General features: G+C 42.9%; 1 protein-coding gene across 2 annotated transcripts in view; it reads right to left on the bottom strand.

Annotated features, from left to right (window-relative positions):
- Nucleotides 1-13,227: 13,227 nt before the first annotated feature.
- SPRED2 (sprouty related EVH1 domain containing 2) overlaps nt 13,228-27,226 on the bottom strand; it is a 66,009-nt gene continuing 52,010 nt past the window's right edge. For both annotated transcript variants that reach the window (XM_074922145.1, XM_074922231.1), the window contains exons 5-6: nt 17,124-17,273; nt 13,228-16,701 (exon numbers count right to left, since the gene is read on the bottom strand). In XM_074922145.1, the coding sequence (XP_074778246.1) occupies nt 16,051-16,701; nt 17,124-17,273 (801 nt within the window). In that variant the 3' untranslated portion in view covers nt 13,228-16,050. The remainder of the gene's footprint in view (nt 16,702-17,123; nt 17,274-27,226) is intronic.

The following is a 27,226-nucleotide window of genomic DNA, read 5'->3' as shown; positions in this document are numbered from 1 at the left end:
ACAGAGTTTGCAAAGGATTTTCAGATACAGCAACCTGGTAGTAGTAACTGAAATGGAGATTGTTGCATTAAAACAGATTGCATTTATCTGGTTCCCAGATCATGATGTTAGAATTTCCTCTTGCTCTACTGTTGAGATAACCGTAGGCTTTATCTCCCTATAAAAGAAAAACACTTGAATTCCACACAAACAGAATGAATTTACACAAGAGAAGTACCAGAAAAATCCAACTCTCTTTGCCAAGCTCTTCTCTCTGCTCCACTGGTGGAAATCGGGAGTAAATACCCAAAGCTCCGAGACTTGCTGTCCACTCCTGGGGTAAGAGCAGAGCAGAGCAGAGGCTCAGGCTTTGCTGGTGGAGTCATTCCCACAAGCTCAGCTTTAGAAATTCATTATAGCAACAGGCTCAGGCCAAACCTTTTTCTTAGTTACACAGAGAAGGGATCACTCCTTCTGTTGAAATCAATGTTAAAGCCACTGAGTGGCTTATGTAATGTAGCATTGGGCCTCCAAAGTGTTTTATGGCAGAGGAGCACATCTGGAGTCAGCAAAAGGCTATTTTGGGCCAAGGACTTTGCTCTTTGGCATATATGATCTACACATGTAAGTCTGAGATGTAATTCTGCTCCTAGAATCACAGCAGAAGTGAGATAATGCAGCTGAAAGTTTGTGAACTACCTGAAATAAATAAATTTAAAAATAGACAATTTTTTCTTCTTTAAACTTTTGAGCTGGCCCTTTATATTTAGTGATAAACAAATACCACTCTGCTCTCATATCAGAATGCAGTTCCCAAAGCAGTTCATTCCTTTGAGCAAGGACAAAAGCCCAGACCTGCAGCAAGAGGAGCCTGAATTTATTCAGGAGCACATAGGAAACAGCTGTTGCTTTCAACCCAGCCTCTCCTTTATCTCCTTTATTGTTTATTCATGTCTCAGCTAATACTAGTCACTGTGAGCAGGTCAGGACTCTGCACTCCAAAAAAAGCTCCTCAGAAGCTGATGGAACTCAGCCCAGTGCCAGTAGGATGGAGGAGCTGGGTTTCACATTATTCAATTCCCAGGTGGTGACAGAGGTAAATTCCTGACTTCATTAGCTAATAGTGCAGATAAGAGCCAGGCCTTTGCCCCAGATTTTTGTAGAGGGGGGCAAACATTCAGTGAGTTTCATGAAGGAAACCAAATGCAAGAAGCCAAAAATGGAGCAACTCTTTGGACATTTCTCCCCTTCTCCTCTGAGTTTGTTGACTACTCCTTTGTACTGCTAAGGACATTTACTACCCTCTCTTCTGTAACACTATAGCGAGCAGGATTATGCTCAAAAACCTGCAAATGTTAATCTGTAAAGACTGTGTTGTGGTGTTACGGCATGCAGAAGTGATCCAGAGCTGAAAGATAATAGACCGGGTATATTTCTACAGAGAAATGGGAAAAGGCACAAAGCAGTGACCCCAACAGGTATTTGCTGGAGATTTGCTACCAGGCAGGGGGAAAGATGGCAGTAACGAGCACAGTGTGAAGAACAGGAAAATGGAAGGCAGGACTCTCATGTCATCCTTCTAACTGCCTTCATTTGTCTCTGTTTCCCAGCCAAAACGTGGGTGTAATTGTTCAGGCATAGCATGAAGCTTTAAAGACTCACAGTGGATACGGCATAGCGGGAGGACAGCATGATGTCAGCAAGAAGTGAGTTGTTTTCCTCGGCAGTGGAAGTATTAGTGAGCTAGAAATCCAGGGATGTCAGGACTTCAAATTGGAAAGAGCATTTGAGCTCACCAGATTGGCAGGGAACAGAGGAACATCCCTATGTCTCCCCTTGCAGAAAAGCTCATTAATTTTTTTGAGTTACGAACCATCAAGAGCTGTACATATCACTCACACTCTTTTAAAGAGTTGCAAGACCCAAACCAGCATCCTCATGGGGAGAGAAGCAACTTGCCACAGAAAAGTGGAGAGAAGAGGTGAATGCCTGCTTGTAGAGCACACCTCTTTTCTTTTAACAGCAGATGACAGTGTCACTTATTTTCACAGACAGCTATTTAACAGTCAACATAAGGAAGCATCATGAATAGAGAACAGCAGACAAGGCATAAATTATACAGCTAACTAAAGAATATGGTTCCTACTCTGCTTTAAAAGGCAGGCCAGATGTCTTCAGATACAATCGACTGTTAGTCGGCATGGTGAAACCCTTTCAAGACCAGCTAACTCAAGTCACAATGTGTGCTTGATTTGCTTGGCTGAACAGGGAATCTTCCTGGGCTGTGAGCAGGATCTACACGCAGCTGAAAATACGGTGGGAATGAGTCAGTTCCTTGGAGCTTGTGTGGGAGGCAAAGACAGAACTGTGGGTGGCTTCAAAGTGTTAAACAGCCTTTTAAATTCAGGCCCAGTTTCTCAGAGGAATAAGGAAACAGAGAGATTAACCCAGTCTGGATTCAGTTCCATGCCTTGGGTCAGCCTTGAGAAAATTGCTCTGATAGTAACAGCCACTTCCCAGGCGTGCAGGTCCGCTTGCTCCCAAGCCAGTTCAGCTTCAGATGTAATTCTGTGGAGTTTAGCAGCAACCCAGTGAGTCCCTCACACATAGTGAGGCAGCAGCAGCTGGCCCTTCTCTCCTGACATCTGCGGGCTGCCTCCAAGGTAAGGCAGAGCCTCACCAGCTCCAGGTCAGGAGTTTGTCTGTCTGTCTCTGCTCCCTGCACCTCAAGCCTTTTGCTCAAGCTGCCCAGGATAATAACTCTGCCAACACAGGCATCTCAGGTACCCACTCGCTGTGATGACGGAGAGCTGCTTCAACCTTTCTAGCTCTGTACTGGCAGGGAGTTTCCCCACCCCGCAGTCTATCATTCCACCTCTGGTGCCAAGAGCTTTGGGATGTGGGCCTACCCACAGCCGGTCTGCGTATACAAGGGAAAGGAGATGCTGTGGGTTAAATTACCAGGCACATTGGAAATTCAGGCCCCATCCAGTTGCCTCCTGCCAACTGTTTGCCATTCAGCCCTCTTCTCCTATAGTGCAACTGGAGTCTGGTCAGCTCTAAAGAGGATTTATTGCTTTTACTGGATCAGGCTCACCCATCCATTTAAGTGGATTAATGTGGGTTAGCGCTAACTTAGCCCCACATGGCATTAGCCAAGTCAACATAAAGTTCCCTACTACTGGCAATGTTGTTGTTTTTTCCCTGTCACGATGAATTTTTAATGGTCTTTATGTGCAAAAGCAGCTTTGCAAAATCTTAGGCTCCTGCTTTCCAACTTAGATGATTTGGCATGTGAAGAATGCAATGAATATTTAAACCTGTAGTTCGGCATAGCCTGCACAGAGCAGATAGAAACCTTGCCCTGGTCTTTCAAGGACTGGCCAGCAACCATGCAGAACCCCCAGCTCAGAGGTACAGCACGGGAGGCTTTTGAGGATACTTCAGTCTCCAGCGCTCAACTGAAATCACCCTAACCCCATCATTCTTTAGATTCTTTTAATTAACCTCAGGATTCATATGGAGGAGCTGTACATGGGTGGAGCTGTGGGTTATTTGATAGATGACTCGGATCACTCTGCCGGTCGTATTTTATTCACGTGAGAGTAACTGTTGAAGAATGTTATTTACCACTGGAACCAGAGTCCCCATCCCAGTAGACAGTGTGCAACCATGTGGTAACAATCTCTGCCTGGAAGATCTTGCAATCAAACCAGATTAGACAAAAGAGTCAGAAAGGAAGGGACCCCTTTTTTGCCCTCATCGTACAGATGGGTGAACTAAGGGCTCACACATATATTCAAGCAGCCACCAATTAAGAGTTTACTGTAACCCCTTTGTACACAGTTTAGCCCACAGCAAAATCAAGGCAAATTGACTTAGCTTTATTGGCTGTAAAAGGGCACCCAGTTCAGGAGCCATCACAAGAAAACCTCCATCATCCGCTTGAACACACAAGGATAGATGCTGGAATTCAGCCAAGACAATGTGGCTTTCATCTTTTACATGAAAGGGGGCTCCCTTTGACATTTCGAGGCCCACTTTTTTAAGAGCTGTTATGCAAACTTCGGCTCACATGGGCTTGAACAATACAGAGACGCGTATGTCTGAAAATTCCAAAGTAAGCGACATTTCCATATGCTGGACCCCATTCTGCAAAGACATACACAGGAATAGTCTCACTGACTTCAGCTGAACAATTCCAACAGGTATTAGTTTATAAACACCAGCCATAAAGGACCACAGCTGAAAGACATTTATTTCTGGTATCAGTGTCCCACGAGCCATGGTTTTGGTTTAGGCATCAGCACAGAAAGGTGCATGTTTCTTCAGAAAGCGCTGTTGCTCTCTCTCTCAGTGTGGCTTTCTGGAAATGCCAGATCTAAATATTGGCGGTTCTGTGCCATGTAATTTGTGAAGCCATCAGACCTCCTGTAGCCAGTGGCTGTCTTCACACGTGATCACCTTTAGGAGGCTCCATAAGCTGGTATGTCATTATCTCAGTGTGTTAATTGATTAAGTCTGGCCTACATACAGTCAGCTGGACTATTCCCTTTAGGTTGTTATTATTAGCAAGATCCAGACGTTCAAAGCCTTTTGGAGCCCAGGAATCTCTCTCATCATGCAAGTAGAAGCCCAAGGAAATCTCTTGGAATCACTGACTTTCCAGCTACAATAATTTAATTTCATAGATGGAACGATACTCATATTGTTGCACAAGCAAATGAGAAAAAAAAAAAAGGTGAAAGCAGACTTCAATCTGGCAACAAAAAAAAAAAGCAAATCATCCACCTACAGCCCTTCAAAGATACAGCCAACACTCCCAGCTGAATTAACAAATTGTGAAGCAGACCCTTTAGCAGCTAGAGTCAGAGTGAAAAAAACCAGGGCATTACTTGACACATTTCTTTGCCCTGATTGGGAAAACATGTCACTTCCCTCCTAGATATCACTGGTATATGTTAAAACAAGTATTCCACAAGTGATGAAAACAACAGCACTTGGTTTCCAAAGGATGTGTCTGAGCATGACTGCCTGTTTAAGAGAGAGGTATGGTGTGAAAGCAAAGTTGTTCTTGGGAGGTGGATCTTTAGTGTCCAGCAGGGCATGGCTGCCAGCTGAGTTTATCCACAGATAGGGCATTCATAACATGGCTTTTCTCACATTGTTTTCCTGGTGCCTAATCAGGGATGAGCTCACCAAGAGTACTAACAGCTCTCCGTTTTACCCAGCTGCCTATTTTTATGAAGCCCACAGGAAATGAATTTCTTCAACACTTCAGTCTGGTTTTCACTGGCCACGTGGCTTAAGACCCATTACAGGAGTAGGACAAGCAGAAGATTAATTGTGCAAATTCAAATCTGTTAAAAACAAAGCCAAAGCTGAATTTTTGTGTGTCTCTTTACTGCAAGTTGTGGTTAAGTTCAATGAGGTGCAGAGACATTAGGACCCACATCTTAAAAAAACCCATACCTACTATTTTCAGTGATCTGTGGCCTGATTTCTGGAGATGTTGATCATCTGTAGTTCATGTTGAAGCAATCAACAATTACTAAGCAATCAAATTAGAGGTCTCAAATTAGGATCCAAGCATCAATCAATAATTTCCTGCATCAGAATCACTAATTTTCTACTATTTAGCTGAATTGCTCACATGACCAGGCATTGTTTTAAGCAAAGCAGATCTTTCACTTGTGTTGCTTGTGACAAAGACCAAAAAGATGATCCCTAAACAGACTGTGATGGCAACTCAGGCTGTAGAATTTTTCTGTATTTCTTTATGGGGGATGGGAAAATGCATAGAAGAACTTTGCAGAAAGAAATAAACACAAAGACGCGTTTTGGCATTGTTCTATGTATTAGCCAGGCTCCTAGAAAAATAGCTGCCAATAATTAGTGTCCTAACTCTGTATTTTGGGGGTGACTATATATTACTGAAGCCAATGGCAAGTTTGCCATTGACCTCAGTGGAGCCGATGTTTTACACCTACCCGGCTAGGAACTTTTATGGGTTTCAGGAAGAAATTAAGACATTCAGCACCTCTCAGAGCAAAGCCACTTGTATTTAGGAGCCTAGATACAGACTTCACACCTTCATCTCAGACACCCAGTTCATCCTAGTTTATATTCACAGCTTCAGCACAGCTGTCTTTGAAAGTATCTGAGTTCCAGAAAACGAGTATTATAAATCCAGCTCAATGTCAGCAATCTGACAAATAAACAAAACAATAAATTTGCTGTCTTTTCACTGCCCACTTCATATCCTCAATGTATTTTGTGTCTTTTGACACATAGGAGGCTTCAGAGAAACTGTATAACAATAAAAATACAGTGTTGTCTCAACAATAAGAAAATTAAGGTTAAAGGATCCATAGGAGGGGATTAAAAACGCTTGCCAAGAGAAGGATTTAGAAGAGGAGACAGTGGCATTTGCAAAATGGCTGCTATAGGGCTGCAGCTCCTGAGCATCATCACATTTGCAGGGCTCTCTATATAAAAAACTGGCTGGGAAAACCCCTCAAACTATCAATTCAGGACTAGAAAAATCTCCAGAGAAAATGGTAGAAGGGTTATTATGGTATTTCAGAGAAATCAAATAAATTTCAAATGAAAAATTGTTAGGCTTAATGAATAAACTCACATTGCTGTTACATTCAATCTGATTTTTTTGAAGAGGCACATAAACTTTCCTGTTTGAGAGGACAAATCAATGACAAATTGTCTGATGCTGGGAAGAAATTTCCTCTGCTAGCAGATGATTCCAATACAGAGTTTCTTGTATTCTCTCCCTTTGAAGTATCTGGTACAGGCTGTGGTTAGAGACAGGATATCGGCCTGACGAACCCCAAAGACATTTTCTTGTAGCTCAAAGTTCAGATGGTCACAAACAGCAGTTGTTCTGGTTAGAAAAAAGTATCACGCATTTGCTGTAAGTTCAAAAGCTCTCTGCTCAGCACCTGGATTTTCTGCTCTTCATGCCACATCTTTACAACCACTTCCTTCAGGAACTGGCCATAAAATGTGCTCTGATGGCAACAGCTCTTAAAACATTATGCATGTGAGTGTGTTTCAAAACACAGTCTTTTCAGGGGTTCTTCTTTGTTACAGGACCTTTTTCTCATGTATGTTAGCACATAGGCACCCTTTCAGCCTTTTAATCTTTGATTGGAAATTCAACCTAATATTGAAAAGAATTGCTGGCAACTTGAAGCCCTGCAAGATGTCAAAAATGAGTCAAAGATGTCTGAAGGAATGTCCCTGTCAATTTGTCACTTTTTAAGTCAAAACTGCTTATTCCTTCTAGATACATTTTTAGATTTTCTAATCTGGTTTGTGAAGGTCCAAGTGAATGAAACAACCTGGCAACTGGGCACAGGAAAAAAGGTGATAAGGTGTTAAGATTAAAACCAGTGATCCTGGGGTCACATGAAGCCCTTCCCCAGCTGTCAGCAGGATGTTCTTGCGCCTCACTCACCTAGTTGCAACCCTGCAGGAGCAGAAAGTGGGTCCCATTTCAAACACAGCCCCTTAAGGACAGAATTGCTGAACTGGTGCGCTGTATAGCATAATAAATTCCTTTTTGTAGACTTACGCTGCATTGTATCTCGTATCTTGCTTAGGAGAATGGGGGAGGGAGAAGACTGTGGAACGGTCACCTCCAGGAGTTGTTAGGAGAAGAGGTACTTTAGATGCCAGACCTTGAGATACTGGCATCCAAATCCTGCAGATCCCAGGAGACAAATCCTGGCTTCACTTAAGTGTATGGGATTTTTGCCACTGACTTAAGTGGAGTCAGGATTTTACTCCAGAGAACTGGGGAATGCAATCTCCTGGCACTGAACGAGCTGTTCCTCTCCAGTCTTCTCCTACCTGATGCTGGAAGGAGTCCATTTGTTCGAAGTCTAGGGAAGCACAAGTGCAGCAAATAGCACTGCATCTGTGATGAGCGCTAGAGTTTCGAAATTAAATATATGTGGTATTTCTTGTTGCCTCTCTGACACACTGCACCCCTTTGTGCAAAGACAGGGGTAAGTGTGAGGACTCTGCTCACCCAGCAGCCTGCTCCAGGCCTGTGGCCCTTCTGGCCACACATGGAACTAGAACTGTGTCTCAGCCCTGTGGCAGATGGCAGAAACCGTATCTAAACTGTGGTACTGGCATGATTGCAAAGGCTGCCTTGCTCTGGCCAAATGGTTTACACCAAACCCCTCCATTTCAGCGGATGAATGAATGCACAGGCTTTCCTGCTCGCCACAATGTCCATGGTTTCCCCACAGCCCCTGTCACTGGCCCCAGAGAAACAGAGCCACTGACCATTTAGCACATGACCCTCAAGTTACAGCAAAACAGATAACTCCTCTGCACAGAATACATCTCTCTGCTTCATCCTATTGCTATTTCACTTTCTGCTTTGGAAGCCTTTCCATTTCTGTGGCTGGCTCAACCACTTAATGGGGTTCTGGGGTTTTCCCTAAGATGAGGATGTTCACTGAGGTCTATTCACTAAATGAATACAGAAATCCTGCAGCAGTACCCAATACTTGGGGCCACTGCACAGAAAACTCCATTCATTGTTGCCAAACCACCAGGGTCAGCCTCACAGCTGCAGTTTACCTGTTTGTTTATTTATTTAAAGGGTAACTATCACTTGGGTTTTTAGTTCATGCTGGCAACTTCAGATTTCTACTCCAAAAGGATACGCGTGCACACACGTGCTTATATATATATGCGTGTGTGTGTATATACATTTCCTGCTTGGCAGCCTGAGCCACAGCGTTGGTCTGAACACTTGTCTCAGAGGCACAGACCATCTGCCCTTCCTGGCAGGAATATGTGGAAACTGCTGGGGGTACCTCAGCTTGAACATCAGGACCCATAGCAGTACATCACTGTGACCCTGGGAGCATCATTTTAGGTACCCTTTAAAAAAAACAAAAAACCACTGTGTTTCTAGTTAAATTTTGTATCTGGGACTAACCATATATCCTGCATCTGCATTCAGTCGTAGCTTCTATTTTGTCTTTTTTAGCTGCTCAGAGTTTTCTGAAACAAATTTATTGGGATTTGAATTTTGCAATGTTCAGACTCATGAACAAAACCAGCAGAGTGCTGCTTCCTTTGCTGTGCACATCAAAATGCTCTCTGTTTTAAGCTGTGGCCAGCACTTTTGCAAAATGTAATCGAAAGTTATACTTTCTAACCTGGCTTTTATCATTGTTCTCAGGAAGTTGTAAAGAGCAAGCACTTTTAAAGTGAAATCACTTGAGTTCAGGAGTTCTGGAATTGGGCTTTTAAGGTTGGAAATGGCCCTCTAGGGCACAAGGATGTTAATGCTTCAAATTTTAGAAGTGTCTGAGCTTTTAGTTTCTGAATCAGGTTGGAGCTAAACATTATCCAAATACTGGAAATCTCAGATTAGAATATAAAGTACATTTGGGAACATATCAGACTTGATACTTCAACATCAAAGATCTCACTGTTTGCGCTGACAAGCTCCCTATCCCTGTTCTTTTTCCATAAAATTGAAATCTCACATCAAGAGATTAAACAGTTAATAAGATAACATTGGCAAAACACTGAAACAGAGAAATTAAGAGTGTGAAAATCAGAAAAATGCTTGCTCAAAGTGGTAAGCCTGAGAGTAGTCTTGTCAAATTCCCTTAAATCAGATGTTGGCCAATTCTGCAGCTCATCGTGACACAACCTTAGAAAATGCAGAAAAAGAAATGTCAGTGCATATTACACTCTCTATATAATTAAGAATAATTAAGTATTCTAGATAAGAATTAAGTTTAAGGCTGGTCATGACTTGGTAATGTCTTAGACATACCAAAGTATGCATTAATTCTAGCTCCCCCATGCAATGATACGTATTCTTAACATCAGTGACTCCTTAGGTCATTACATGAATTATATTAAGTCTGGAAATTACTTTGTACTTGCCTTACCACCTCAGAGTACACATCAGTGCATGGAGCTGTGATGGCTTATGCAGAGAGAAGGGGCGTGTTACAGTCCTCGGAAGCCTTTCTCTCTACAGTCACCCAGAGCGCTGCTGTGAGATCCTGTCTCACACGACATTAGGCAGCAGCCTTAAAATCTAGCAGAAGCCAAACCAAAGTCTGTCAACTCTTCCTAAATAAATTTACAAGTGGGGAATGGGGGAATGAGATGAATGGCATGGGATGGTTGTGCATGAGTGCAGGGAAGCAACTAAAAATATTTGTGGAGATCTAAGTACACAACCCCAAAAATACACACATACTTTCCACCATTTAAATATCTTGTCTCTGGGTGGAAGCCAAACATTTTTCTATTTATTTCCACGTATGCCACCAAGATACTAAGGAATTTAATTGCCTAATTCAAAATGTTAAGAAAATACCAGAAGGCTGAACATCCTGGAAAAGGACAAGGTGTTAGGAGGATGTTAACTCATCTAGCATCGTGTGCTGAAGAAAGGGAAGCGTTTCCAGTTGCTAGTGCCGCAAGCTCGCTCAAATGATTTGTGAAAAAGGCTGCATTTGGTCTGTACAAGAAGCCAAGTTCTCTCTGTGCTAAGCATTGGGAACACATGCAATGATACCTCTTGTTTCCAGGCATCCTGACAGCTACTTCCAATCTGCATTTCTAGGTAGAATTAGCAGAGAAAGGAGATTTACACATTCCTTGCTGATTAGGCCGATTGGTTTGGTTTGTGCTCCATGCAGCGAGGCTCCTGTAGAAGCCCAAACCTCCCAGTTGGTCCTCAGACAGAGTGGCAGGAGAGAGCACCTTTGGATGAAGATGGTGGTGTGGTGGACTTGTGCTCAGGATACTTGTGCTACAAATTCCCCATGTGACGTTATGCAAGTCAATCAAGCTTTCCTGGACTTACTCATTTTCACAACAAGGATATCAGTTTTGCCTGTTTAAATCAGCTCTCTGAGAAGATTGAGAAAACCTTTTTATTACTGAGCAATTAAAGGAGGCTGGGTAAACCCTCATGAAAAAATTCTGCCCCTGAAGCTAATGCTGGGTAGCTGTAGTCACTCCCAAGAAATGCTCAACACTGTTATTGTAGTGCCTTGCAGGAAAGCAGAGCTGTTGCAGCTGAGACCCCCACGCTGGCTATCCCTTGCAGTTGCCCTCCATTCCCACTGCAGTTCCTGAGCTTTTACGAGGGGAAGCTTGTTGGAAGTATCTGCAGGTTTCCTGAGTGAGCACAGCCAAGAAAATCCTCTCCCTGCCCTCCGTCTCTTCAATTTCACAGGCTACAAGGAGAAAAGTTCACACAGGTGGGACTGCTGTGATAACATTGGTCTGAACCCAAGGATGCCTCCCCAAGAAAAAGGCCTGGGGGTGACCTGGGTCAGTGCTGCTCCTGCTGCCACAGCCAGGAAAGGACAGGCCGGGAGAGCCATTCTGACCCAGGCAATGGTAGCAGCACATTTGGTGTCAAGTCTCTGTGCTATAAAATGCCAAACTGCATTTGTCAGCGCCCAAAACTCAGCCTGGTGAAAGGACATTATTCTAAAATGCAATTTGTATTACATTTACTAGTGAAATAGATTTTTTTTTTTAAAGCCATAAAATATTCAACCTTGTTTCATGTGGTTGCAAGCTTACAGTATCTGTGTGTTCTGCAAACTCAGTATCCTTGGTTGCAAACTGCCAAAATGACAGTACCCTTCCCAGATGATCCCTGGGAGTAAGTCCGGGACCTCTGCATCGATAAGGCTGCAGAAGGTTGATTGCCTTTCCCGGTGCCTTGTGTCTTGATGGTGTTTGCATTTTCCACTGATCCAGGGCTGAAATGTACCACTTACTGGTTCAGATTAGAAATCTCCAGGCATAAGTGACCGTTTTGATTCACACATGAAAGCAAGATGATGTTGTAGGCTGCAGGAAGATATGTGGCTTAGCCAGGACTTCTGTGGGACAAGCAGAATTCAAATGGCCAGGGAAGAGTGTTCAAGTCTTCCTACCATAATTATTCAATGAGAGTCCTGAACACAACACCTGACCCACCCACAGGGCACGTGTTTCTCATGAGGCCTGCAAAGTCTTTTAAATGAGTAACAAACATACAGTTGTATAATAAATGTAAACAGAAATCTGTTTGTATAAGCATATAATATTTCTAGATATATGTAAATACAAATATAAACCAGTAAAAAGTGAATGTGGACTCAGGATCTCAGTAAAGCTGTGGCGAATTAAACATCGAGGTTACTTAAACAACCATGTCACCCCATGTGCTGGGTGGGTGCAGATCACACAAAGCCCTGCCATTGCATGGAGCAAACCTTTTATAAGAAATGTATAGTTTGGTGTGTGTGTCTCCCCTCTTCCATGCTGCTCGATGCAGCTTAATTGTTCAGCAGCGAAACAAAAAGCAGCACATAGAAGAAAAGGAGCAACAGCTTGGTTGTGTTAGCATCTTGGTTGTGTTATCACTTACCTACAGAAAAATAAAACTGGGCTTCTCAGAAGCGTGTGGTAGTGGCCTGACTAGCTCCCATTAGAAATAACTGTAAAAATTCAGATATACTTACTGTTTTTCCTCCGGTTTGCTGTTGATCAGCTTCAGCCTGGTGTCCTTTTTAACTGGGTCACTCCTTTTCCATCTTCCAAGTCAAACCTCTCTGAGCAGGGACAGCAGTGCCAGCCACCCCAGGCGTCTCTCCTCAGTGGTGGCAGCGGCATCCAGCCAACCCTGCAAACTCCCACCGTATGACCTCAAAAAGCGAGGTGGCCCTCACGCGGCAGCCTTCCTCTCCGCTTTCCCCTTTTCTTTGGGGCTGCTCTGCTTGAGTGAACCAAAACAAAATAAGTCCCCACAGCATATTTAGCCCAGCCCAAAGCAGCGCATGGGTTGAGGGCCCAGGGAGAAGAGAAGGGAGGGCAGGAGGGGAATCTCGGCCACTGACATAGCTGCCAGGGCCTTCTGGGGCACAGCACCGCCAGACCAGGCTGCCCCGGGGGCATCCTCCTCCAAAGTGTGCAAAACACCTGAAAACCACCCCAAAAAAGTTGAAAAAACACCTCCTCTCATGTTCTCCACTGCATTTGGTCGCATACGGCCCGTGCCCAAGGTTAGCAGCATTCACCAGTGAAAAATGTAAAATAAACCCATAAAAAAATCATGTAAAACAAACTCAGAAATCCCAAGGTCTTGAGGATGTGTTTCCAGAAATGGCCCTGTGTTTCCCAGCACCATTTTGTTTTTCCCTCATTTTCCAGCCAGCCAAACAACAACAACCAGTGTCATTTTGATATGATGTATTTATATTTACATGGTACATTTTAAGCAATAGCTACACTGATCATACATATTAGAAACAATAAAAAAAGAAGTTAAGAACTAAAATGTACATCATACACTTGTATATATATTTTTTTTTTTTACACAGAGGTAAAAAGGCTTATAAAAATCAATACAACAGAGTTTTAACTTTTAGTATATAGATAGAATAATGATGAGGCTTCAGGCACTTTAATTTGTTAACGTGAGCGATAGCTTGGAAAAAAAAAACAAGAAAAAACTTTCCACAACAGGAAAAAAAAAATTTGGTTAATGTTTTGTTACCACAGATACAAAAATAAAATCTGAATATTTTCTCTCAAATGATTGATGTCAGTATTGCAAAGCTGACTGGGAGAACGCTACACACTGTTCAGCAGCAGTGTGGAAATTAAGGAGAAATATTTACAAAAAAACACCCATTTCTATCATTGTGCCCTTACACCACTGCCTTCACAAACCAAATAACACACGCAGCAAAATCTACAAGTATTACAAAAACCCAAGAGAAGAGGGAGGAAGGAGGAGGGGAAGAAAGAAAAAAAAAAAAAAGAGGGATTTTTTTTTTTTTTAAACTTTTATTTCCAGACATACAGAAAGGCTTGGAGTATGTCTACTTTACTTAAATAAATAGGGGCACTTCAAGACCGGACAAAAAGCTGTAAGATCTTTTTGTAGTGTTGTGCTTTATAGAGAGAAGATCTTACAGATGTTTGTTTACATGAAAAAACTTTGAAAACAGAAATAAAAGGAAAAGGTTTTTCCATTAATTTATTTATTTTTCCGAGGCTGGCTTGATGTTTACTAGACACCATTGAGAGATTTGTCAACTGCTATTAGGCACAAAATATTTATATTTCATTCAGCAAACCAAGACACATCACCCAGAGTGTAACACTCCATCCCTTTTCCATTATCATTCTTTTTTTTCTTTTTCCCAACCGAAAAAATCCCCAGCAACTGCTATGAATTAAGCCTACCAAACCCTATAGTGTATAAGCACATTGCATACTTAATTAATGGTTGACTAAAAAGCTGTGATTAACTCTCAGAGGAACCGTTGGGACATTCCACCAAGAAAGAATGGCAAGTGTTCCTTTTACATTTATTTGGCAAATTAATAATAAAAAAAAAATCCTCTCTTTTAAGACTGATGTCAATGTGCAATAGAGGGAGGGAAAGGACATGCGCCCACTGGCAATTTACTGCAGAAAGAAATTATGGCAGGAACAGCAGTGCCAGCTTTGACAAGCCAATCCCTAGCTGCCTCGAAGTATTCGGATTGTACTATGCTAGTTAGAGCTCACTGCGCTAAATCATTTTTATTTTTTTTAATAAAAATTATTTGGCTATTCCTTGTAATATATTAGAAAAATACTCTTTTTCCAAGCTAATTACAAGCCTTGTACACAAGACAACATGACATTTTAAAAAAATTAAAAAAATTAAAGTAATCTTATCCTGCTGTATGCACCTTCTGCATCCACTTGATAAATCTGGGTGGTGAACTGGGGAGGGGAAAGCCAGGGAGTTGCTTCGGTCTGGCTCCTGCAAAGACTCACATGCTTAATCCTAGACACAAACTCACAGAAATGCCTGTTGCACGTGCAATACGTCAAGACACGTGTAAGCATCTGGAGGTCAGGAAATGGAAGTGGTGGTTAACATCCTGGCTCTTGATTTAAAATACCTGTTTAGATTGCTAAATGTAGTTTCTACCGTGGACGCATATGTTCTCATGCTCATGTTTTATACAGAAAACAAACAAACAAATACAATTTTCCATACAATCCACCACTTAATGCAGCATTTCCCCAGAATTGCCATGATAGTGCTTTTAACATTGCATTGTTAAAAATTCTTTGCATAACAACAGTTTTCCTCATCTGGAACCTTAGTGTTTTATTCACGGATCATTACATGGCTGGCTAATGAAGAAGTTCCCTTTCTTTTGGGCAGAAAAGACAGTTTTATTTTTCCAATGTTATTTAGGGAAAAAAGAAAACCCTAAAATTTAAGTTTCCCTTTCACGTAGTGGTCTGAAATGATTACAGGTAAGGAGAACTACCAGATTCTCAATGGTTATGTGACTATGGTAACAGAGCCTTGCTTTCTGTTCACAGAGCTTTATGAACAGAGAAATAATTTAAGATGTTTGCTGAAGGAAATGACGATGGACTCTAGAAGAGGAACTGCAGCTTAGATGGCTATTTTGGCTTTGGAAAACAGAACAAAAAACCCAAAGAAAACCAGTGACAGAAATACTGTGTTGTGGTACAAGTTTGTTACTAGCACACCTTCTATACACACACAATAACTTGACGGCAAGTTAAAATATCTTCCAAGTGAGATTTCATTCACTACACCACCCCGTTTCTAGAAATGCCAAAGCTTGTTAACACGCTGATGGTACCGCACAAGCGGAGGCAAGACGGACACAACCTGGAGATGTTCTACGATCCACCACCATTTAAAGCAGTTCTTTTCTCAAACTCCTTTTAACTGAAAAAAAAAAAAGCCAACCCAAAACCCATGTACAAGACAGTCTGTTTTGATTACAGATTAATAATACAAAAGTCTATGCTGTAGGTTAGTTAGTTAGAACACTTGATGAGCAAATCAATGCAGCGTGAGCCCCAGACGACTGAATGTAAAGTGATCCAAACTGGTGGCTTCTGGATGCTGTTGGGCACAGTGGCTGCATCAAAATAAGTGATCTCAATGCTCCAAAACCAACGTGTTCTTTGAACTACAGGAAAAACGTAACACTTTGAATGCATCTGTAGTCATCCAGCAGCTTTGTGTTTTCCACCACAGCACCTGCACATGACCCCACAGTGGTAACAAGCCCGAAGCGGCAAGTAACAGCACATACATGGAGCAATGAAAGACAAGGCGATAAGGGCCATCCACCGGAGGCAAAACATTTCATCACTGGTGTCACACGAGCAAGGATCTGTATAGTCTCCTTCTGGATCGGACATACAGTGATAGAGCATAGTGTCTGCGCACCACATACAGCTCACTCGATGGATGCAAGTCTTGACGCGGTCTGGAGCATCCTGGCATTGACCCCGTTTGTTCTCCTCATGATTGAACATGTCCCTGCAGTACACGCACCGTGACCTCTCACCATCTTCCTTCCGCCTGGGCTTGAATTTGACAGGTTGAGTCTTTATCACAGCACCCTTGATATCTTCACCCAGGTCAAAGTCTGAGTTGTCTACGTAAGGGTAAGTGTATTCGTGTTTTGAGGCCTCGCTTTTGGCGAAACGTACATAGGAGTCCATGTCATCATGATCAAAGTTCTTTCCTCGTGCTGGGGCATGGCGATAGTCCTCGTATCCAGTCATCCAAATCTTTTCCCGAGGATTGATGCGCACTATCTCCTCATCATCGTCTGGAAAGTTGACGTGCCGGTAGGATCGTGGTACTGACTGTGGAAGTAGGGATGAAGATGAAGAGGGAGAAAAGATAAACAAGCTCACTCAGCAATCACTGTCTCCTTGCTTAGTGAAAAGTCAGTATTTAACAATTTTGTCTTTCCTTCTTTGTACACCCTTCACCATGACCCATCACAGAGTTTCAGCCTTTGGCTTGGCAATCAGTACCACTGTCACAGACTCACAATGGTCTGTGTGCACATGGTACAACGTATCATATCAAATCACAGTGTAAAACCTTTTTTTTTTTTTTTTTTTTTTCTTTTTAGTCATTGGAAGTGATTTAAAGCTAAGTGAGAAGGAAAGGGGGAGAAAGGAAGAGAGGGTCTTTCAGGGATGTAGGGGGAAAACCAACCACCAGCCTTAGCTATGGCAGACACAGCCCTTTAGGTGGCAACGCTGGGAAGAAACCTTACTTGATCTAGATGGTAGTGGTCAGAGCTATAATGGTCGTGAAGGTGTCCACGAGTGCAAATTCTTCGATGTTCGCAGGATGCAGGAGAAGCCAGAGTTCGCACAGGCTGTTCCCTTTTTTGAGAGGAGTTAGAGGAGCTATCTGTAGCATTCTGTTTTAAATGGAAAGGGGGGGAGGGAAAATCATCATACATTCAGCTGTTACTGCATACTGTATTAAAAGAGATGTTTTGCCACTCACTGACTTCGTGCACACCTGCAATACTGGCAACACCTGACAGCAGGCAGCTTCATAAACTTTCACATAAAATACTTGAAAGAGGCAGATCTGTTGCCAGGCCATAAAAGGTGTCGCCACACACATGGAAAAATAATATGCCATAGCCTACTCATGACATATTCACCAACACCACTCGTATTCGCTTGGCATGTTATTTGTTATACTGGGCATTGCAGGTTGATGAGCGTTCACTATGGAAGCTACCTCTGAAGAGCAAAGTCAAACTCCGTCAAATGAAGACTCAAACAGCAGCACATCTGTGTGCTCAGGCTGTACCCCACTAGTTACCCGGGCTACAAAAATACTGGCAATTTTCTTAACCTGCAGGCATCCCATTCAGTCAAAAACTCCTTCACATGTTCCTCTCTGAACACTCACCAAACTCCAGTTCATCACAGGCTACTTGAATACTCAGTTTTCCTTTAAACACTTTGGGTTTTTTTCCTCTTGCTTTGTCACTAATCTCTAAAGTGCAATGAATGCTACTTGTGTTTTTATACATTCCTGTCTCACGGTGAGCACTTTCTTTAGGTTAATTAGTTACGTCATTACACAACAACAATCATGAAAAGAATAACATGCTGTTGCCAATACATACAGCTTCTTCATACATGTATTTCTCCTCCTGGAGAAATACACAGTGGGGTACCAGTCTTAGCCATCCTCGGTCAAAGTATTTTCCATACAGTATCTAGGCATTCAGGATTTTGCCCATTAGTTCTTTTCATAGATTGGTTGGACTTTTTCATCTTACCATGAATATCAGGTGAGAGCTATTAAATGCACTACCAGATCAGAAGCAGGAAAAAGAGCCTCCATGCACAATGAGCAGAAGAGCTGTAACGTTGCAAGCGCCTAAAATACTGGTGCTTTGAACTAAGAAGAGTCTCCATCCCCCTTTAACTAATAAGCTGTGCTGCAGCGATGACCATGAAAGGTTTCCATTTGTTACAACAGTCAGCTAGAGACACAACCTCAAGAGCAGAGAAAAGTTGTATCGGCAGTGGGAGAAGACTGGTTTTACCTGAAAAACCTCCTCTCCTTGTCAAGAATGCACTGTCTAAACATTATTTTCCAATGAATTGTACTAGACACATCTCTTACTCCAAGAATACAAGAATACTCATTGTGGATATTTGTTTATTCTGAAAAACAACACTCTGTAAGACTCTGTCCAACAGTAAGCGCAACTTAAAGCATTACAACACAAAATAGATGTCGATCCTCTTTAACCAGTATAGCACTTAAAAGCACTGAACTCCCAATTTACTTTGTTGAAAGCAAATATACAGATCTATTTGCAATGTGATGTAAAGCCAAGCTGGGTTATCTGAGAGGTACAACAAGCAGGATGAGTTTTGAATGGCTGACCCACCCATTAGGAACAGACCTTTAATGTATGTGTTTGTTTTGGTCGGCTTTTTTTTTTTTAAACAAGTACCTAGAAGCAGAACAACTCTTAAGATAGTTAACATCGCCTCTAAAATGTAACTAAATGGATATTCAGGCTGTTTTTGAAATGCAGTTTCATCAGCCAAGTCTTCCTAACTTCTTAGACAAAGGCACTTCAATCTGGGGTTTAAATCCTTCAAAGCTAATTCTTGTGCCAGTAACTTTAGGTCCTACAACATCTAGCACATTTTGGGGACATTTCAAAAGAAAGGAAGCAGCTTCTGCAAGCAAGTACTTCATAGTAACATTAAGCTTCCAGTCTATTTGGAAAACCTGATAAGAGTTACGATTTAGTTACAACAGCCGCCTCACAGGAGTACCTTTACGCAGTGCTGTATGCGGCGCAAACCCAGGTGACGAGCTGTAATTTAAGCTTCTCAGAACAACAACAGAAAGGCATACACCCCATAGCCTGGGCAGCCTCAGCCTGCAGCATGCTCTCGAAGTTAAACTTTGACTGGCATGAACCAAAAAGGAGGCAGGGCCATAACACAGTGCCGGTGCCAGCCAGCAGGACCCTTCACCTTCACTGGAACTGAGGCTGAGCCCTGCTGGGACAAGCCTTTTGTCGATACACTCCGAAAATGTCATGGGTGCTCATGGTCAAAATAACAAAGCCTGGGAAAATTACCCAACTGGAGAAGGTTGCACATACTGGCCTGCAACCCCCCTTCACCCTCCTCGATGAAAATAAAAATCCCAAAATGAATATAACTGCTAGATAATCTCAGCAGTGCAGCTGGGAGCTATACCCAGCCCTCCAAGCAACATGCTATTTGCTGCTCTCGGGGAAGGCAGTATTGCTGCAACAGGCAACTGGAAAAGAGGCTGTAGTGATTTTTATCTTGCCTGATTCTTAACTACCCTTGCTTTACTCCACACCTTATTCTCCTTCAGACCCATCGGGGCAACGATCCTCTCCTCCACATGTGTTGACATGGCTACAAAACCTGTTTGCAGCATACCACAGAGGCTGTGGCTCTGGCCTCTGCTTTCACCTTATTAAAAATTGCTGCATTTCCACGTTCAATGTCCTCAGATTAGAGGGGCAGTTTGCCAACACAAACACTCTAAGCACTCAGAAAGGGAGAAAGCAAGCTATCCGATACTAGGTCTCCGCTCACTCGTCCGTGAAAAAGTTCATGCTGCCTCCTGGATGGTGACACTAAAGGGCAATGGTTGACAAATGCAGTATCTGCAGGGTTACTTTGCTGACCATCGGGCTGGGATAAGCACTGTTGCTTTCCAGCAAGGTCCCCCACTGAAGCTTCAAAGTTCTGCAGGAGAAGAGAGAAGGCTCTTGACATATAGGCATGAACAGTTTGAAAACTGGGGGGAAAAAAGGTAGAAAATACCCCCCTCCCAAGCAGAAGGTCATCAATGAATCCCACAGAGTCCTCACCTGTGCCAGTGAGCATACTCATCAATGATCTGAAGAGAGGTGAACAAGATTACAGTTTTCTAAAGAAACTTAAGCTATTCAAGGGAGTAAAAATGAACACTGACCCTGAAAATGTAAGAATCTCGCAATGCTGAGGGACTGGATGTTAATAAAAAAAAATAAATTACCCCTAAAATTCAAAGTGATAGAAACACCTTGATCTGACATGTACAATGATGCACTCTGAGCCAGCTACTGTTGCTCAGGGAAGAGGTCTTGGGATTAAAACAGACAGCCTTGTGACAGTGTCAGCTTGGTGGCTCAGCAACAGATAAAGGCAGCAGCACCAAAGATGATCATCAAGGCATTTCATGTATCTGTTGTGCTTCCCCAATCTGTCTGTGGTTCTGGCACCCTCCTCACCCTGTGTCAATAAAACGGTATTTCCACCATGGCAAGTTCACAGACCCACGGTCAGGACAATCGAGGACATGGGACAGCTTCCCAACAACAGCTAAGTAAATAGCCTGGGTCTCTCCTGCCTGGAAAAAGAGATGATGGAAGGTACCATGAAGATAGGAAGAGAAGTTTACTGAACTATGAGTCCCATAGGAACATGAGCAAGAAGGTATTATTCTTCTGGTATCCTTCAGAAAAGAAGATCACAAGGTATTCACTGGAACAGGCTCAGATAAGGTTCAAACAGAAGGAAGTATTTCTGACAGAGCCCATAGTTAAAACGTTGTTCAAGAAGCTATATGGAATGCTCAGAAGAAAATAAGTGACCAAGGATAAAAGGCATGATAAAGCTCAGGCCTTCAGAAGCATACTGTACCACTCCCCTGGGACTGAACCTGGACTTGGTGACTGGTGAAAATCAGGCATGTTCTCAAATAAGAGGCACTCTCATCTTCAGCCAAGTGCCACTATGAACAAATGATGGCAAGCCTTTGTGAGTGATGGAAGCAGGGAGCAACTTCTGTTCCCCATATCAAGATGGATCTTGGCTGGGATCTTCTACCACCAGCATAGCAGTGAAAATTTTGGGGAGGATGGTGAAGGGGAGGAGACGTGAGAGGTTTGCTGCAGGTCACCCAAATACAACACACTTGCCTACAGGAATACATCTATAAAGGACATGGTCTCCAGAGGCAGGCTATCTCACCAATGGAAAAACATGTCCTAAACCATTGAGCCACGAGTCTGTCAGAGAAACACTGTCTTCCTCTAAAGCCTGTTGAAACCAATCCAGCCCCAGTATTTGTTTTTGAGGAGGAAACTATTGAAAACATGCCCAGTAGCCACATAAGAGAAATGAACCCAAAACTAGAGTTGTTGGAACAGAGAGTCCGGTAAGAAACTCTGTTTCAACATGCCCTCAAATGCTCAATTAGAGAAATTCATGCTGCACGTACTAGAGCTTTGTGATTGCTATGGCGGTTGTGAAGTCTTGTGGTTTCACTGCTCGGATAACAAAATCATTAATCATGACCATAATAGTAATTTTATAAAACCTATGCAACACATTTCCTTTTGCAAGTGAGCTGTACATATCTGAGTGAGCACACATACCATGTGCGTGATATGGCCATTCTGAGAAACAACACTGCACTTCTACATGCAAATGATTGCACTGTGATCATTTTAAAAAATAAAAAGTGTCCCTGTTTCCCCCTCAAACTTTTAGAAGTGACACATTAAATTAAAATCCACCAGTCATAATTAAAGAAGATTATGTGAAACATTTACTGCATTTTACTTCTCACTGAAATGGATTTGTTGCACAAAATCAGTCAGCTCATCAGGTGCCTAAGTAATATTTGGAGATAAGCATCTATCATAAAAACTGATGAGAAAAAGAAGCCTTCTGCTGCTCCTGAACTGGACTGATCACCTTGTCTCTAATGGCTTTACAGAACAGGTTCACCCTGTGTGATGCAACACCCAAGGGCGACTATGAAAAAGAAGAAAGATTCCTCTCAAAATGATAAAGCAATACAATCTGCGGCAGCTTGTCAGAAATTGGTTGCCAGAGGGAAATTATGGAGCTCTGTCACTTGTAACTTCCAGAAGTGCTCTCAGCCAGCTAAGGCATTTGCAAGTTTACTGTCCAAAATAATTGTAGGTCAAGCCAAGACAGGATGGGGTTTTTTCCCTCTAGGATTTTAATGGTTACATGAAGCAGCGAGGACAAGGGAAAACACAAGTATCATAATGTTGAACAAGAAGTTTCTCAAGTAACTGTCTTAAAGGAATCGAAAACCTGTGAGAGCCTTGCCTTCGCAAAACACAAGCCGACCTGCTCTCTATTGCCACGCTCCACTTTGCTCATCTCCCACCGCTGTGCAAGGCTGCTCACTGCATCACCCGTATCTGAGGGGGACTGTTGACACACAGCACGGAAATGCAAAACTTGGTGGGGGCTCAAGGTGTCATCTTTATCAAGGCAGCCTTCTGCAATGGCCAGACCACCCCACAGCAGCTCCTGTGTTCACTTCGGGAAGCCTGGACATGTTAAAGAGGAGCCTATCACCATCTTGTCATCCGGAGAGACATCCCCGCATCCCCAGGACAAGAAACCCAGCTCCCTCACCAATTCACAGCTTGAGGATGAGCCTGGAAAAATGACAGTCAGCAAACTGCAACATCCCCCAGGCTGTAGCACAACCACCTCTGGCTGAGACCTGTGTGATGAGCTCCCCACACGCAGCCAGAGCCCTTTGTTTGCTCTTTGTGTGCTCTGCCCAGGTGTGATCGCTTGGGAGCCCTGGCACAAGCCAGCTCTTCCTTGCTTGGCCCTTTTTATTCACTAGAATAAGGGAAAACACGGCTCTGCCATCAACACGGAAAGGAAAAATTATAAAGTTGGTGAAACCATACAGCAAACAAGCAATACTGAGCTAAGCACCAATCTGAAGTTTATCTGCAGAGCCTTTGCTGTTTATGAACTTCACAAAGAGGAAGTCTGAGTTACTTTGGACTCATGGCAAAGAAAATTCCACCTTTCCAAAGAAATTAAGATAAAATATAGTCTCCCAAGAATTCCTTCAGCTTAGTCTTGCCAGAAAGTCCCTCCTTTCCCCTCCAGCTTTTTTATTTTAAAGCCTAAAGAGATATAGCACTTTTGAATTTTACAGAGAGAGGAACAGTAAAAATCCCAATTTTTGTCTCAAAACACCTTCTACTCTCTATTCAAGAAAATTAGAAAAGGAGACAGTTGACATTTTCCACCCACCTCTAAGTGCACCCTGTATACTCAGGACAGCCTACTTCAGATGGGGCTTAGATTATCTAAGTATTAGAAAAAGGTTCAAGTGTGAAAAATCTTTTGAGACTCCTGTCTCCTAGACACAAGCTTTTAATTTGTCACGGCAAGATAAAGTCACGGAAGAAAATGCTTTTGTCAAATTTCTGTTTGTTTCCTATCACTGAAGACAAAACAGAAACTGTGTTGAAGAAAATAGCTTTAATACATTTTTGAAACGTTTTGACACTCTCATCCGCTGAAGACTGCTGGAGCTGAATCTAGTTTTACTCCCTAGCAGAGAATCTGAAGGAAAAGCTTCACGTTAGATCATATTCCAGTACAATTCAAAGACAAATTGGCTGTACACAACCATTACAATAAGCATGGATTCAGATTTTTCCAAAACCAGAACAGGACTATAATTTCTCATATGTTTGGACTGTTTCCTAGTCACCACTTACACAAATACCAATATAAAGTGCAGAAAGCTTGCTTGTTTTACTGCTACCTTTTTTATTTTTAGGTTTTGTGGTTATAGCTTTTAGTGCCAGAAAGATGCTGGTGGCTGTGCTCTCTAAAGTCAGCAAAACTCAAGGAACATTTAGAAGGATTCGGTGCACAAGATCATCTCCATTAAGCTAATGCTAAACCCACTCTTGGCATCATCGTCAGTTCTGTGTGGACCACAGATGTGGCTTAATGGCTCACTTCGAGGAGTAAAAAGAATATATGAGAATCAGGCATGGTTAAATGATACAGCAAACACTCAGATGTAGGAAGGGGGAAACCTCAGTGAGATTCTCCTGTTTCACTGCTTGCTGGTGATACAAGGTGTCAGACACATCTCTGCAAAAGCAGGCATTTGAACAGATATGAAGAGAAACGCCTGCAAAAGTCGGAGGAGGACTGAAGACAGATAGTACCCCATTTTGCTCGGATTTAGCTCAGGACCAGAAGCTGTGAGTGGGTCCACACAACATTTTCTTCCCATACAATACCCCTTGTCTTGCCCTTACTGCACCACTGGCTAGAGCACCGCTTCAACAGAAAGGTCTTTGCATCAGGTACTCATAAGGAAAAACCAGAATGCTATAAAGGGAAAAAAAATCCCAAATCACAAGCCCATGTTACTGGGCTGCTCCCCAGGCAGCACAGCAATCCCATGGTACAGTGGTGAGAGTGGGATGCCTCTGCCTACTCAAGAGGCACTCATGTCCTTGTCAATCTGGGGAGCCTCTCCTTACCAGGACTCCTACATTTCCTTCTTCATTCTTGTAACTCCTCCTTGCTGTGGCCTGACTGGATTTCTCCACGCTGAGATGAGCGACATGGCTGCAGCGGGATCTTTTTACCAAAACCTGGGAACTGTTTAAACCAACTAATTGCTTAAAACCACCTAGGGACAGAGGCAGGCTTTTCCTTTTTGCATAAAGAGCTCCGTTAATCTGTTTATGCCTTGGAAATGACATCTCAGTGTGGACTACAGCATTGTCAGGATGATCAGCTGCTCAATATTTGTGTTCATACAGCTCTGCAAAGATTAGCAAAGTCTCTCTCCTCTAACAAGTAATATTAGCCATGTTACCACAGCTGTCCACTGCTAAGGCCATGAGAGATGACCACTGAGGTCCGTGCCGCTCTGGGGAGGTGACAGTCCCTGCTTTTCCCTTCTACCAGTCCCATTGCCTGCTCTTTGTGCATACTTGGGTGGAAAACCACAGAAATCTAGCCAAAAATAATTTTCCTATCAGCTCCCTGACCCCAGTTGACCACCCATAGCAGCTTATGCCTTGATGGCATGGGAGGGTCTCCAGGCAAAGTAGGGGGCAGGGATGGGGCATTCTGGAGAGTGAGGTGGGTGCCAAGCTCCTCTTTAAAGTCTTCCATCTTTGACCTGCTTGTCATGAGCATAGCTGCTATTAATTTGGAAAGCGCTAGCTCCTAATTTTAAGGTGCTAACAGGGAACTCAGCGCATCCAATGCTGCTGAAAAGCTTTCCTTTTGGAAGACAAGGGATGCTAGGAAAAAAAGGAGATATGTCTAGCCATGGGGTGTTAAACACTGGACATGCACAGGGGACAGCAAGAGCCTGTGCTGCTGCTGAGCACAGCCGGGAACAGATGGCTCCACATAACTCACCACTGAATCTCAGCTTATCTATACAGAAATTTCCAAGGGGGTGGGGGAAGAAAATAAGGTTGGGAAGGAAGAAAAATGTTAATGAAAATGAGATTACCTAAAATAAAAGAATCAATGCACCTAATCCATCATTAATGTCTTTGCTATATACAAACTCAACACTTCAGCCTCTAAATTCAACAGCATGCTCCTCCTATATAATGCACCAGCTTACAGATGGAGGGGGAAAAAAAAACAGTTAAATTCAGACTTCCCAGAGCAGACTTATCTGATATTTTAAGAAGTCAGTTAGGGGTCATTTATTCACACAGTTATGAGCATCCACGTTATTTTAGCTGGAATTAATCACCAAAATAGAATCCAACAGCTGATGCAAACTTTTGAAATACCGTCTTCACATGCACTGCAAATATGTCAGGCTCCGCTTAAAAATGCAGTGGTACTTACTTACTTTTGCCTTTCCTTCTCCCTTTTGCAGACAGAACCGAGACAGATGAACTGCTTCCTATAATCACTTCTGATTTAATTTTCATAAAATATTTACGAGATAAGGAACAAGCAGACCCTTGGCAAAATGCATAAGGCAGGTGAGGGAAGGAAGCAGGGCTATTTAGATGCAGTTGTTTACAATGCATTTCTGTGCTGGGCGGAGGTCCATTTTGAGCTCCCTGGACTCTTATATTCTGTTGTTCGTCCTCAGCTACTACCAAACACATGCATGGGGCAGAGGGAACACCGTCCTGCAGTATTTTTTCAGCCAGAAAGCTGGTTTGTTTATTTTTTTTTTTTTTTGTTAAAGGGGTGAAAGGGGGAACCTGCCACTTTAAAGGAAAATCATTCTTGAAGCCTCTTGTAAAAGCACCTTTCACTTTTTAGCTTTAACGAACTCCTCATTTTCCTTTCCAAACTCTAAAAAGAGAAATGCCAAACAAAAAAAACCCAACCCAAACATGAGAGGATGCAACCAAATCATGTTAGACTAGCAAAACTCGGGTGTATACTCCAAGCTTCCTGAACATAGTGGTGTTTTGTTTTTTTTTTTTCTTTTCTACCTGTTAATTGAGACAACAGATTCAAGCCAGATTTGTCAGTGTTTAAACAGCATGTGGAAATTACAGGCTCCATCATGAAGAGCAGGGCAACATAGCAATTTGCTCCACAGTTTCAAGTCAAGCCCCTTCATATCAACACCAAGACGGATGCTCCAGCTTGGCACCAGGAGCCAAATGTCTTTCCCCCTAAATTATGCAGAGAGGCTGGGATGTTATGGTCACACATGGCTTTGCCTTCTCGCTGCAGATCTGTATCCCTCCGGCCCCACCAGCGCTGCTGGTTTATGTGCCAGGCGGAGTTTCTCTAATCCCTTCTGCCGCGGCGCGGGAAGTTGTCAATCATTGCTCTGTCTCCCGGCCAAGGCTGCCTCTTTCCAACCGTGTTTACACCCTGTGCAGGGTCCGCTCTGCCTGTTACTTTCGGAGGCAGTGCCCGGGGCCAGGCGAGACACCCCAGATCCGGTCTCCTCCCACGAGTGCCCTGGGACAATGCGTTTTGTTCAAATGCAGCAGCCAGAGAGATTGTAGCTTACAAATATAGCTGCTTGCTGAAA

The sequence above is a fragment of the Athene noctua genome, chromosome 1 (assembly GCF_965140245.1).
Source record: "Athene noctua chromosome 1, bAthNoc1.hap1.1, whole genome shotgun sequence".
In the NCBI taxonomy this organism is placed as follows: domain Eukaryota; kingdom Metazoa; phylum Chordata; class Aves; order Strigiformes; family Strigidae; genus Athene; species Athene noctua.
The sequence above is the reverse complement of the archived record's forward strand: the minus strand, read 5'-3'. Positions and strand labels throughout refer to the sequence as shown.